The sequence below is a fragment of the Elaeis guineensis genome, chromosome 1 (assembly GCF_000442705.2).
Source record: "Elaeis guineensis isolate ETL-2024a chromosome 1, EG11, whole genome shotgun sequence".
Classification (NCBI taxonomy): domain Eukaryota; kingdom Viridiplantae; phylum Streptophyta; class Magnoliopsida; order Arecales; family Arecaceae; genus Elaeis; species Elaeis guineensis.
In genome coordinates, this window is record NC_025993.2 from 99,262,381 (window position 1) to 99,276,103 (window position 13,723).

Below are 13,723 nucleotides of genomic sequence, written 5' to 3' on the forward strand. Positions count from 1 at the left end.
TAATCTTAATGCTATTTGTTATGTCCATAGGAAGAGAATTTTGCTTTGCATTCAAAGAATGGTGTAGTTTTTCAATGTGAATACTTTTCACAAAACTTATTTTTAAATAACTAACATTTATAGAATTCATGCCTCTTGTTTTCCTCCCTTCTATGCCTTTTAGTTAGTAGGCATTCTTTCATGGTTCAACACTAAGTTGGCCACAATTAAACCATTCCAAGCAGGACCAATAATAGTTTGTATAGGCTCTATTTGGAAAGAAAAATGTTTGGGACATTTTGTTTTAGATTTTGATTCCAAATATGTATAAAATTTTCCGCAAGATTATATAGATCTAACAGAACTCAACTCCACCTTGGCACGCCCGATGGATACCATCATGATTTAACTTATATAGCTTACTCTATTCTCTTTTTTTAGGAGTGCAAATGAGTTTGGATTTTTTTTTTATTGAAATTGGTTTAGATTTGGATCCATAACTAGATATGTTATTATTTTACCCAAAAAAAAAATAGATAAGTAATTGATCCTTGGGGCATGGGATTATCAAAATATTTGAACAGCCTCGATTACGATCCAATATAAATTTTGCACGGAACAAAATTTCTGGTTAGCGGACGGGTTTGGGTTTGGATTGTATCTTTTGCACGAATAAATGATTACCGTTCCTTTGCAACATAAGCTACTGGATCTCATCTTGTACAAATTTCAAAACACTCCATTGTCTTCTTTCATTAGATTTTTTATCAATTTAATATTAATTTTAAAAAAATTATCAAAATAATATTTTTTTAAAATTATTTATCGAAATACTGTTTAAAATAAAATCATCCTATCATAGAGCAACTTTTCATACTGACTCATCACTCTTACTGTCAATTGGAGAATAGATGGCATTAGTCGCCCTATCATAAGATAGCTCTATAAGTAGTCCTACGATAGAGTCTCTATAAGTGATGGAGAGAGGAGAGGCGGCGGAATCCAGAATTAGTGAGGGAGAGAAAAGAAGGAGAGATGAGTTCGAGAGGGAGAGAAGAGAGTCGCCTAACGTAAGGCAGCTCTATAAGTCATCCAACTATAATACAGCTATTGAGCTGGCACCCCTCCTTTTTTCATCCTGATTTTTTCATGACCACGTGATAAATAAAGTTATGATAGGACGCTTTACGGTGAACAGTATTTTCATAAATAATTTATATGAAATATTATTTTTATAAATATTTTTAAAATTAATATTATTTTTGTAAAAAAAAACCACTTTCTCCTACCTGCACAAATGTCAAAATGGTCATCGTGGGATCCAATCGTTGATGTCGCGAAAAGTGAAATCGTTCTTTCGCGCGAAAGATGCAACCTGAATCCGGTTCTTACTTGGCCATCAGCATGATTCCTTCCGGTTTAAGCGAACCGGTTCTGCTGGCCCGGCCCAGTCTGTTCCTGTGCGGCCCAATGCCCATCCGCGGACCTTTATAATAATGTCCGGCGGTACACCGTACCGGAGTCTGGGCCTCCGCAATTCAAAATTTTCAATTGCCTCCCCCCTTCCGTTAGCCGTTCTCTCTCTCGATGGAGAGCGAAGAGAAACCTTAGATTCACTCCCTTAGGGTTTCGTCTCGCTAGGTTTCCAGATTTACCTCTCTCACCGTCGATCGATCCGGATTTGTGCGGAAATGTCGACGATGGAGCACCTTTTCATGCAGATTTTTGAGCGGAAGAACTGGATCACCGGCCAGCTCAGGCAGCAGATCGAGTCCCACGTTCAATCCCTGGCCTACAACCTCCTCGCGGATGGCGGCCGTCCTCCTCCTTGGTTGTTGACGACGGAGTCGGCTGAACCTTGTTGCCCTGATATGAAAGGTACTCGCTTTCTTTCCCCCTCGCGTTGGGGTTTCTAGGATTTAGTGCAAATCCGGTTCCTTCGGGAGAAGTCTCTAAATTTCTTTGAGATTTCTTATCACCTGGGTGAAATTACGGAATTGAGAGTTTAGGATTTGGGGTTTTGTTGTGAATTTAAGTAAAAGGGAGCTTTCTGGTTTTTGATTTTGATCTCGTTGTAGCTTAAAGGTTTCTTGAATTAGTCCTAGGGTTTTCATAGTTTCAATATACTGCTGTGATTTTAAATCTCTGGCATTCTGGTTGTTTCCTGTGTTTTCCTTGGTGTCTGGAGCTATGGTATTCGTGTTTCCGGTATAGTGTGTCTCCCTCAGATTCTTGAAATATTGGCCATAATTAGCTTGACTTGTTGTTGATAGTTGCCCGATAGTTCTGATTAATATGTATTTAGCGATGATTCTTATAGAAAACAATCCTTTTTCTACGTTCCTTTTGTTGGGTAGGGTTTAGGTGCTCAATCCAGGAATGTTTTTTTTTTTTTTTAAGTCTTTAATTTTTGCTCAAGTTGCACGGTTTTATAGGACAAATTGTCCTTTATGTTACTGGAAGTCACGATTATCTTTAAGTATTCAACACTGCTTGATTTTGTTCAGTACTGGCTTTGGAAAGCCGTCTATACCTTAGTACTACTAACGGTTATGGTCATTACTCTTCAAAACATTTGGTGCTTTGGATTCATAGTTTACCGTTTTTAAGAATAATGCAGGAATGCATCATTGAGAGCTCTGCTGTGCTGTAGCACAGAGGAGTGTACCACAAGATGAGCCTTTTTTTGGATTACCTTTTCCTAGCATCGAGGTTTTAGGAAAATGCAAAAGATTTGTGACTCCCGTTCTTTGAGTTTGTCAAGTGTGTAGCTGTTGGTGGTCTGCTGCCTTGAGTGAATTAGCAAAGGACTCAAAGTTAACTCCAACAACAGAGCATTGATAGAAATGTGATTTAAATACATCTCTTAGCCCAGGCCTTCATCCAGGTGCAAGACACCCAGATTTGTATTAAGCCACTTTGTTGCACTGTCTGAGCTAATAGTATGAACCATATTCTTTTTCTATGCATGGTGATCCACGTCAGGGGTGAGGCCACATTGACCAGGTTTATGCCTTAACCATCCCCAGACTGTATTAACTTGCATGCTGGGGACAGAACTTGGATGTCGTGAGAAAAGTGTGTTCAGATAAAGTTTCACGCTAGTGTGAAGTGTGATGACCAAACCTTGCAAAGGGTGCTATGCTTGCAACTTGCACTGCATATGCTTTTTGTTTATATGTGCAGTGTCAAATGTTGGATATGCATTTCAACCTTATGACATGTTGACACTCTGAGGCATGGCATCTAATTTATGTGCCATATCCATTTTCAGTTTAATAAAGGCATGGACTACCTTACAGTAAGTCATTCCTGTTTTATAACACTGAAATAAAGTAGTTTTTATTTCCCAGCCTAACAAATATTGTTTTATTTATTTGCACGCCAAATTTTAAATCCACTTTCCGTTGTTTCATTTTGATCAGTTGTAATGTTATTTATCCCTTTCTTTTCTATTTGTCATATGGTGAATCATGTTTTTCTCTTTAATGCCTTTGTCTGGAAAAGTCCCAGAGCCTTCATTTTTTTTGTTGATTTCATTGCTTTAGGACCTTAATGTCAGGGTTCCTCAGTGGGGTTGTTCTAAGCTTAGTGAATCTGTAGTCCTTTTTTTTTTTTAAAAAAAATTGTACACATATTATTTGATATTGTATAATCATATGATTTAAAATTACTTGTTTCTTTTTATCAGGTTGAGTCAGTGGCTCTTACGTCCATGTTGTTGGAACTTTCAAGTCTTGCCATTTTGGTATACTAACTCATGTATTCCTAATGCCGATAGACAGCATGTGGAAACATTTATGGAACTCATGGACCAAATCACAGTTCTTAGAACTCTCTCTGCACATATAAGCTGCTATCAGGCTATTTTTTTTCACTTTTTCCTATGGATGTGGATTATTTATTAGGATTCTAAGTGGTTATTTTTGAATTTTAGATAGAGGCTTCATACTTGTATTTTGTGCATCTGTTCTGAGGATACTTTTTAAAATGGTGAGCAATTTACTTATCCTTGATATTACATTCTCATTACAATGCCTAATCTTCTTTTGGTTGTTCTTCTGCTTCCTTTGTTTTATGTCTTAAATGCATGATGCAAAGAGGGACAGGGTTTTTTGGGGTGGGGGAAGGGGTTTAAAATATAAATACATGCTCTTTATTAAGAGACATATTGTGTTTGCATCTCCTTCAAAGTAATTGTGGCAAGTACTGAAAGAGTCTCATAGTTTTCATCAAGCTGAGCTTTAGTTCTTTATATGCAATATTTTCTACCCTCAATTATACTTTCTTTCTTCTTTGAAGAACATATTTCTCTTGATGCAGAATTGAAAAGAGAACAACTTATTTCAGGGATCTTATTCCCACATCTACATGCTACCACTCCTTCAATGAGCCGCAACAATCTTTGCACCCTGCCAGCCCTGGAGGCTAGTAATGTGTCCCAGTCCAATAGCTTCTTTAATGAAATGTGTGTTTCAAATCAAATTCTCTATGCAGAGCCATCTGATGAAGTGGTTCTTAATAATTTCCTAAAAGACAGGGAACGAGGTTGTGATATAATAGGCTCAAAAGCTGTTGAGGCTAATGTTGGGTATGACCCACTTGCAAGGATACAGCGTTCCAGATCGAGGCAAAGGGACCTAGAGAATCGTCTTAGTAAGAAAGCAAAAATTACATGTTTTGGAGATGAAAGTACTATTGATCAATATACTGGTAGAATGACTCGGTCTAGGGTTGCCTCCTTGAAGCCTGATAATGTTAAAGAAAAATCAGTTATGCAGAATGTATTGGCTTTTGACAATGTAGATGGTGGTCGAGCCACTAGATCAAGAAGAGAATCTCAGAAACCTGATTCTCTTGACAAGTTATCAAAACCAGCTAAACATTTAAAACCTGTGGAATATGGAGCACAGAAGGCATTGGAAGATCAAATGGATTTCTGGCCAGCTATGTCTGCAAATATGGACACTTTTGAAGTCAATAACATTGATGATGCCATGGCTCCACAGAGATGTGCTATTCAAACTGCAGTGGAGGGGCTTGCCTCAGGTGCATCTTCTCCTGTGAATTCTGGGTTGAAGATGACATGCACTGCAGCTCCAGAGCTGCCTCAGACCCATTCCCTAGTTGAAGCAAAGAGACTTCTTGATGGGTTTGAATTTTCTGGTTCAAATGACAACCCTGTTATTGCTTTTGAAAAAGAAAATCAAGAATACACCTCTGAGGTTACTCCTTTAAAGATGGACATGCAATCTCTGAAAGAAGATTCCTTTTGTAGAGATTCTATGAAAGCACATGGTTCTTTTGCATTCAAGGAGCCTCAAGATGATGTCTTGCACACTGGAGAAGTAATGCAAAGAACAGAGGAATGTGCAAAGGAGAATCATAAACTGGTTGAAGTAGATGACTTAGAGTGTCATTCCCACCCTAGTTCATGCAACAAAAAGCCTTCTCAGGCACTCCTCCAATTGTCTTTGAAACCAACACATTGTATCTCTGAAAATGAGCTGACACAACCATCCCTTATGAGGGACTCTATGCTAAACTATAGTAAAAATTTTTCAGGTCAACGAAGTGTCCTACATGATTGTAGCTCTGAAAGTTCATCAGGACGACTGGTGAAGCATAACTCGGAAGAGCAATGCAGTGTACCTCTCATTGATTTGCCAAGAAGCACTGTAGCTAGCAGGCGGTCTATGACCAATTCCTTGGTTGAACAAAAACATCATCTACTTGATAGTAAGAAGCAGGTTGATTTGGATTGTAATTCCATTACTTCCTTGGGGAAAGAATCTAAGGGCAGAAATTCTGAGAGTGATATAAAATTGGACACTGTGCAGTCAATGAAAGAAGAATTTTTCCGCAGAGCTTCGAAAACAGCACATGTTTCTCCAGCAATTGCACAGATGCAGGAAGAGGTTGTGTTACCTGCCGTAGAAGACATGAGAAGTATAAATAAGATCAACAGGGTCTCAGGTGATGTTCATGAAGAGATTTCAGAGTTACTTGTAATGGTGAATCCAAAACATAATTCTCAATTCATAAACTGTGACGATATGCCTTCACATAATTTGGAAGTGATGTCTGGGGGTGTTGCTAGTGAGAAATGGTCCATGGACAGTCCTGTGAAGTGCCCAACAGACGTGAATTATGAGGCATTGCTCATCAAAAAAACAAATAGCGGTTTAATTAATCCGACAGACACCCTTCTCAGTGTTGGTCCGGCATTACTGTTTTCTGAAATGGATGATATATGCATTGAAGCTGAAGAAGCTGAGGCCGCTGCAGTGCAATTTGGGAAGACAAGTGTTGCGAGACCCACATTGATGTCTGATGCTGCTGAAAGTCATGATGTGGAGGTAGAATGCCAGCATGTGCCAAAAAATTCAGCTATCAGTGATAAGACTATTGGTTCTTGTAAATCAAATGATTCTGTTTTAGTTTCTTCAATTAAAGATGGTGAGTGTTTTTCAGCTGAGGAAACTGTGATTAATTCTGATATCAGAGATGTTGAGGAGAAGCTCCTTGTCAGAGAGATGCCAGATATAGCTGAAGCCCACAATGCAAGAGCTCGTTATTATTTAAGAAGCTCTAGCAGTCTTGATAAGAATTTTGGTTCTTCAATGGTAAATGCTTTCAGTATACCTTGTCATGATGAAATTTCTATGCAGATGGAAATCATCAAGGATGATATTTATGAAGGTGCAAAGGATGTTGCAGAAAAGAATGTCATTCATCACTTAGAAACACCAAACAACACAGAAGCTCAAATCGCAGCACCAGAAGCTCGTTACTTCTTAAGGAGCTTGACTAGCCAGAGAAAAAACCTTGATTCTTGTGGATTAGTTGGAACGAATGATGCACATAGTTCGAAACAATCAATGGAAACTTTTGCTCCTGCATGTGAAATTTCATGGCCTAAAAGGAGAAAAATGGAGGGTCGATCCAATAACATCCTAGCAACTTCTCCTAGGGTGAGGTTTAAACCTCTCTTGCATGTTCAGAAGGGCAGTGGCTGCAGAAGCAAGGTCAGTTCAAAAATTGCTTTAGGGGATGGTATGGAGTTAAAGTCATCTCCGTTACCAAGCAAACTGAAAAGTGAAATAGCAAATACAGTCCTCGAATGCCCCCCCGAAGTTCTCCATAGTAGCAAGAAGCTTTGTGTTAGAGAGGTATATGTCTCATAAAGTCTTTTTATTATGGTTATTCTGCAGATCGTAATTAGAATTATACTGCAATAATTTGTGTATATGTTAGCAAGAATGCGTGCATGTGTTCATGTAACTGCTTGCATGTGCATGTGCACTTGTATGTGTATGCGTGCATGTCCATTACCTGTTTGTGCATATGTGTGTATGTTATTTTGTTATGGTGTTGTGAATGGGGATTCACTTTCTTCTGCTTTATATTTAACAAACTAAGCCCCTGCTGTTTTAAGATTTGCAAGAAGCTATATATTACTGTCTATACTTAGTTACTATTTGATTTTTGATTGTTCAAGTTATTTCTCCAAAGAATGCTTTTTCTCTTTATTACGTTATGTTATTTGTGTTAGTATCCTTTTGATGTTGCATGGTAGAGTTTCATCTAGTACCCTAACCAAGCAATCTGTTTTTAATTGATGAAATCATGTATTTTTTTTAAAATGTCAAGTTTAATGCCTGTGTGCTTATTTAGCAGTTCTGTGTATGTGTCTCCATATGGGTCTATGTATATATGTATATAAAATAATTATGTTCATATTTTTCTTGTTATAGCAACTTATATTTCAGTCTGGCTTGGCAGGATGGTCCTTGCTTAAAAGCTGATGAACAAACTATGGTGGCTCCCTTGCAAATTGAACATAGACAAAGTGTGCCTTGTCATGATTTGGCAGATGTAATATCTGGAACTTGTTTAACAAACAAAGCTGGAGCCTCTGAAATGTCTGACTTTAATCCAAAAGAATTTTGTATTTCCGAAGATGGTCATGATCTAACACATAGTGAGAGCATATTACGACATAAAATACCAAAGAGTCCTGGTTATTATGTGGAATTTACCGAAGAGAGAAAAATGTGTGATACAGAAGGAAGTTTTTATGCAAATGATTCAGTGAGATTGTCTCAATGTGATGTCGACATGGCTGATTGTGATGAGACCATGCCAGAGTTTGAGGGATTTAGTATTGGTGTTCCTTCTGTTATAGAGGATGGCGACTTCTATGATTCTGCCATTCCAACTCTTGCAAAAGAACGGCATTCTGTGCTTGAGCAGTTGTGCATTTCTAGGAATTTGGTTACCCCAAGTTCTCGCCTGTCCACCAAATATAAAATTAATAGACTTCCTGATATTTATCAATCTTTACCTGCTGGTAATCTGGAGCACATGCAGTTAAGCAATCCACTCCATTTTAATAATGTTGATATGAAACAATTTAGGGAAAGTGAAGATGAGAAGTTTTCTGGTCTTTTTAACTTGGAATTGGAATGTGATGGCTCTTTCAATGGAAAGTTTCATTCTCGCAGTATGCCTTCTTCAAGTGCAAGATTTGGCTGGCTCACTGGTAAGCCTCCTTTGACCCCTCCAGTTGAAAAGTCCAGCCAGAAAAATTTTTGGAGTAGGAGTGGCACCAGTTCAGAGACAGTGGGTTCTAACCCAGAACTTGTTTGTTTTCGTATTGATGAAAATACCAGCACCACTGAAGAAAATGAAAATCCAGAGGGACTAGACATCTCTAAAGAGAGGGTTAGATCAAGAGAGATCTCAAATGACAAAGAGGTTCTTCTAGATGTCACTGCAGTTTATCAGAATGCACCATCTTTAGTTTCTGTTTCCAAGAAGTTTGCTGAAAGAGGTAGTCTAGAGTCTGTCACCATGGAGTCCTACTCTGGGGCTCAAAAAAGTGTCCGTTCGATTGTGGGAAATGCTTGTGCCAGGAAGCCTAAGGTAGTGGATAAGGAGAATCATAGTCTTCCAGTTAATAGAAATCGAGTTCGGAAAGCATCTGAATCTACTAGTAGCAGGTCAAGCAAGCCAGAAGTTTCTGGAAAAGTAGAGGATAGAAACAAAAGCCAGACACTACGGGGAAAAGGATGCAAGCCCAACAATATTGTGTCCAATATATCTTCTTTTATTCCACTTGTCCAACAAAAGCAGCAAGCAGCAAGTGCAAAAGGTTATTTTTCTTCCTTTTGGTTTCTTTATTTCCTCAGGAATTATGATAATTAAAAGGCTATATAAAGTATCTTTAAGGTTAGCAATCCATTATTCAGCAACATGCATAAAACTGATCTATTTTGTTAATTTATGTTCGATTATTTACAGATTCATTAATGTTTTCTGAAGAAATTTTGGGAAAAGCCAACTAAAGTTTCATCAGACTATGTTTGTTTTTTTCTTTTTCATTTTCAGTGTTTCTATGAAATGTAAAATTCATTGTCTGCTAAAAGGAAAAAAAGAAAGTTTAAAGTCCTAAAAACCTAAAACTACATCAATAACAATAGAATCTTGGGTTGATTTTTAATTTGATTTTCTCCTTTCCCCTCTTGTCATGCATGTGTGATCTTTTAGCTTGCAATATAGCTTTGAGTCAGATTCATGGGTTTAAAGGTGAGAAATTTTTTTCTGTTTGTTACGAAAATGCGATTTAAATAAGTTCAACTTAACAGATGGTTAGTCTAACTAGTTAGCAATGCATGTTCAGTCAACGATGAACAGTGTTGTTTCTTTCCCACCAAAATTGACAAATGCAAGGATTTAGTCCTATAGTGCACTCTTCTCCTTGACTTTTCAGAGTTGAGCTTTAGTAATTTAAAACATTATAATTCAAATTTGCAAGATTAAAATCAAATTTTACAAACTGAATCAGATGTGATAATGTGATGGTGATGGGTTGTAAGAATTTAAAGGAAACATCAGCTTTACTTTCTTTCTTTTTCCCTTTTTTGATCTTTATGCAATTAAATTTGGAGAAACTAAGCAAGATCTTTTCCATTTCCATGTGAATCACCAAATTCATACATAATACAATTAAAGGCTCCACAATGCAATATCTGCTTACGGTAGTATTTAATGTACTTATTTAAGTTTTATTGTTTTTACTTTTCATTGTTTCTGAAATGCAGAAACTGCTGAGGTCAAAACTCATTGTTGTCCATAATTAAACTGTTTTTTCAATTCTAGATATACCTCTGATTTTAGTAGGGTCTGCCACTTGCCATATTGCGTATTACAAAATTATTAGATTCATGCATAAAGAACCATTTTTCCTCCTAAAGTAGCAATTGTTGTTGGTGTTTTTTGGCTTGAAGTTTGAGCTGCTGTCTGCAATATTTGTTTTTTTTTTCAAATTCTGCAGTCAGTTACATCTAGGTGCTATAAACTGACGGAGGAAGAATGACCTGAGTAAGGTTATATATGCTATTACTTGGAAGATAGGATTTTTCTAACAAGGTTGCAACTGAATAGTATGAGGTACCATTACGTTGTGTTCGCTCCTGTAGTATCTTATATTCTAAAGATGATAAAAATCGTGTCACTGTTTGGGGCTACTTGAGAAAAATGAGAAAGCTTCGTTTAACTGGACACCTTAATAATGTGATACTTGTTGCCTCTTAGGGAAGAGAGAAATTAAAGTAAAAGCACTAGAGGCAGCTGAAGCTGTGAAGCGTCTCGAAGAAAAGAAACAAAATGAGCGCAAAATGCGAAAAGCAGCTGTGAAGCTAGAGCGTGCAAGGTTAGAACAGGAGAAAGAACTTCAGCAAAAGCAGAAAGAAGAGGAAAGGAAGAAAAAGGAAGCCGAAGTTGCTGCCAGGAAGAGGAAGAGAGAAGAAGAAGAAAGAAAGGAAAAGGAAAGAAAGAGAAGATGTATTGATGAAGCTCGAAAATTACAAAGGGAGCAGGAGGAAAAATTATGTGCTGAGAAAGAGGAAAGAGAGCTACGGTGCAAAGCGGATGTAAGCTATTATCTCAATTTTTTTCATTAACATGTTGAACTTTTTGTTCTTTACATCAACACATATATCGTGACTTTCATAGGATGAGAAGGAATGGAGGAAGAAAGAATTGATGGAACAGGCAAATTGGCAACTGAAATCAGAAAAAGAGGGGGAAATTGCTGGGTGTGGAAAAGCTGCTGATTTGGAAGCCAACACCACTGAGGTGGTAGTGGGTGAAGGGAGACATGGAAATAGTAGCTTTGCAGGCCCTGATGCATCTAAAGAATTAAATGATCTTGAAAAGGTAATAGTGCCCTAGCAGGTCTTTATTCTTCATTACTTATTGGTTGCCCTTCTGCAATCAGAAGTAATGGCATTATGTTGGCTTTGTTTACTTTAACTTCCCTGTGATTTTATTTGTTTATAACTGAGTCTTTATTTGGCAATGCTGGATTTGTTTTTGCTTAAGTGCTTTAAGTAACAAGGCTGTCTAAGAGCAATTTAGTTTATCAATCGGTAATGAAAATAATTGCTGGCTTGGATGAACCACTAGAATATATTCTGCTGTCAAATTTTAAATGTGAATAGATTTGTATAATGGCCTGCACCCATTCAGTATGAAGCTGCTAGCTAATCAAATAACATTGTTCTTCTTGATCTTATTCTTATTGCTTTTGCAGTCGTACGACATGTCTCCATACAGAGATTCTGAAGTTGAGGATGATGATGCAGAAGAGGAAATTAGGCGCAAAAGGAAATACATTCCTTCTTGGGCAAGGTGAACAATTGATTTCCATTTAGCTGACTATTGATGAATGCATGCACATATCTTATAGATATTTTGCTGTCATACGAGTTCATTTTCTACAAGTTTCAACAGTTTTAATGTAGTAATTGTAGCTGCATTAATTGTGCTGTGCATCAATTTAATAACATTCATTTTCTCAAAGCAATCCTGAAAATGAGATGACCATATTCTGGTTTCCCACTTGAACTTGTCCTGATAAGTATAAATACAAGAAGGTTTGGTTGGTTAAGATTTTCATACCAAAAAATGTCCGAATGAAGTGAGTATTGTAGTTCTCACTGGGGTGCCTGGACTGACACATGCTAACATTGTTTTGATTTGTGCACTAGTAGCCTTCCTGATTACTAATTTATATAGTGGGCTGTTCATTTGATTTCACTAATATTTTTTTTTCCAAGAATTGTCATTTTGTCTTTCTAAACAATTATAATGATCTACACTGGTATTTGCAGGAGAGAATGCTTGGATCAAATTTTACTTTCCAATCAACATCTAGACCCAACAGAAATCTTCTGTCATAAGAGTTCTTTTGATTTAAATGAAGGTAAGTTCTAAGCAAAGCAACCAAGAATGCTTTATTCCCAAATGTATATATGGTACATCAACCATAGGCTGATGGTGCCATCCAATCTTCATTTTCTGCAGTTTTTTTGCCTCGTATTCTTCGGCTGCCATCATGATAACATGGTCGCTTGCCTGCTTGGTGAACCTTTGATCTAGATAGTGGTGTATCTGCAGAGCTCCCTCAATGGCCTGGTTGTTGTGCCATATGGGGTGTGTGCAGGGTGCGGGGTGATGATTGTGGGGTGTCAAGGAGATGTGTACGCTTAATACAACCCCCCCCCCCCCCCTCGCCCGGTCTACACTCTCCACCCTCCAAAATATATTGCATTTGAAGTTCACGGCTCTGATAGCATCATGCGGTCAGTATGGTGCTCCACATACATCTGGAACAGTAATAGTACTCATGTACCAATTATTTTGGAGTTAGACGATTGCATAGCCTTATTTTACAGGTCCACAGAAAGTGTATGGTCCGTGAATTAACCTTCCTATTTGTGTACATAAGAAGTTATTCATAGAATGGTGGAGTTCCTTGAAAGGAAACAATTTTTACAGCTTACAATTGACTATCGTCAGATCTTTGTGCAGAAACTTTTTTTGTTCTCCATCGAACTCAATGAAGATAACCGTGATTTCTGTTACTCTATCTCGGTGCAACTCTCTCTCTCTCTCTCTCTCATCTCCCTCCCGCCCGCCTGTTAATATTAGTGTTGTCTGGAGATTGGATCTCTTCGTTAAAAATAGAGCATGTTTGCTTATAGTGGTGTATTGAAAATATTAAGGGTCTTTTTGGATGGTTGGGCTAAAATCTCACATGATTCATAGATTGGGTTAGTATAATCATAAAAAAATATTAAATTAGAGGTTGAGTTAAGCCTATGTCTGCAATTGTTCAAGATTATTTTTTATATGGGTTGGCTTGAATCTCATGAGGGAAAAATTGATCAGCTAATATTTTTTTACTTCTTATAGGATTCGGGTCAGCCCACTCTAAAGATCTTTGGGTATTGCAATATAAGTTTAATTCAGAATTTTTTTTTTTGATCGCACTCATCTAGATTTATGAATTTCATGGGATTTTGATCCTGGACATCTAAATAAATTTTTAAAGTTTATTTGGATAATTAGGCTAAAAATTTATAGAATTCATAAGTTGGGTCAGTACAATCAAGAAGATCGTAGAATTATAGATTGAGCTAAATTTATATTTATAAATATTTAGAGATCGTTTTGGAGCGGACGGGTCTGAATTTTTTTTATCATCATCTCTTTTGCCATTACATTATTATTAACTCCATCACCACCACAACCTTTACTGGCTGCCCATTTTGCTACCATCGGCCAACTGCCCTCTTCCCCCACATGCCCACAGCCCCTGGCCATTTGCTCCATCGTCGCACCTTAATCATTACTCTTCCAACATTCGCAATAGTTCTCGCTTCCTCTCTTCAAC

The 13,723-nt window shown here is 37.5% G+C and overlaps 1 protein-coding gene across 3 annotated transcripts; it reads left to right on the forward strand.

Annotated features, from left to right (window-relative positions):
- The first annotated feature begins 1,512 nt into the window (after positions 1-1,512).
- LOC105061054 (uncharacterized) lies at positions 1,513-12,896 on the forward strand. Of its 3 annotated transcripts, none has more exons than XM_019845976.3 (8): positions 1,513-1,857; positions 4,303-7,151; positions 7,765-9,136; positions 10,579-10,916; positions 10,999-11,202; positions 11,579-11,676; positions 12,159-12,250; positions 12,352-12,896. In XM_019845976.3, the coding sequence occupies exons 1-8, from the start codon at positions 1,671-1,673 to the stop codon at positions 12,384-12,386; spliced, it is 5,175 nt and encodes a 1,724-aa protein (XP_019701535.1). In that variant the 5' UTR covers positions 1,513-1,670; the 3' UTR covers positions 12,387-12,896. The 3 variants fall into 3 exon arrangements, 2 of the variants coding, with proteins under 2 accessions (XP_019701535.1, XP_010943285.2); XM_010944983.4 differs by having other exon boundaries at positions 4,330-7,151; XR_003798559.2 differs by lacking the exons at positions 10,999-11,202; positions 11,579-11,676; positions 12,159-12,250; positions 12,352-12,896 and adding an exon at positions 10,319-10,434 and having other exon boundaries at positions 10,579-10,596.
- Positions 12,897-13,723: the final 827 nt, after the last annotated feature.

Excerpts from the sequence above, each read along its gene's own strand:
- LOC105061054 (XM_019845976.3), top strand. The coding sequence starts at position 1,671 with ATGTCGACGATGGAGCACCTTTTCATGCAGATTTTTGAGCGGAAGAAC. Across the intron at positions 1,858-4,302 it reads TTGTTGCCCTGATATGAAAG|AATTGAAAAGAGAACAACTT; the intron begins GTACTCGCTTTC and ends CTCTTGATGCAG. Across the intron at positions 9,137-10,578 it reads GCAAGCAGCAAGTGCAAAAG|GGAAGAGAGAAATTAAAGTA; the intron begins GTTATTTTTCTT and ends GTTGCCTCTTAG.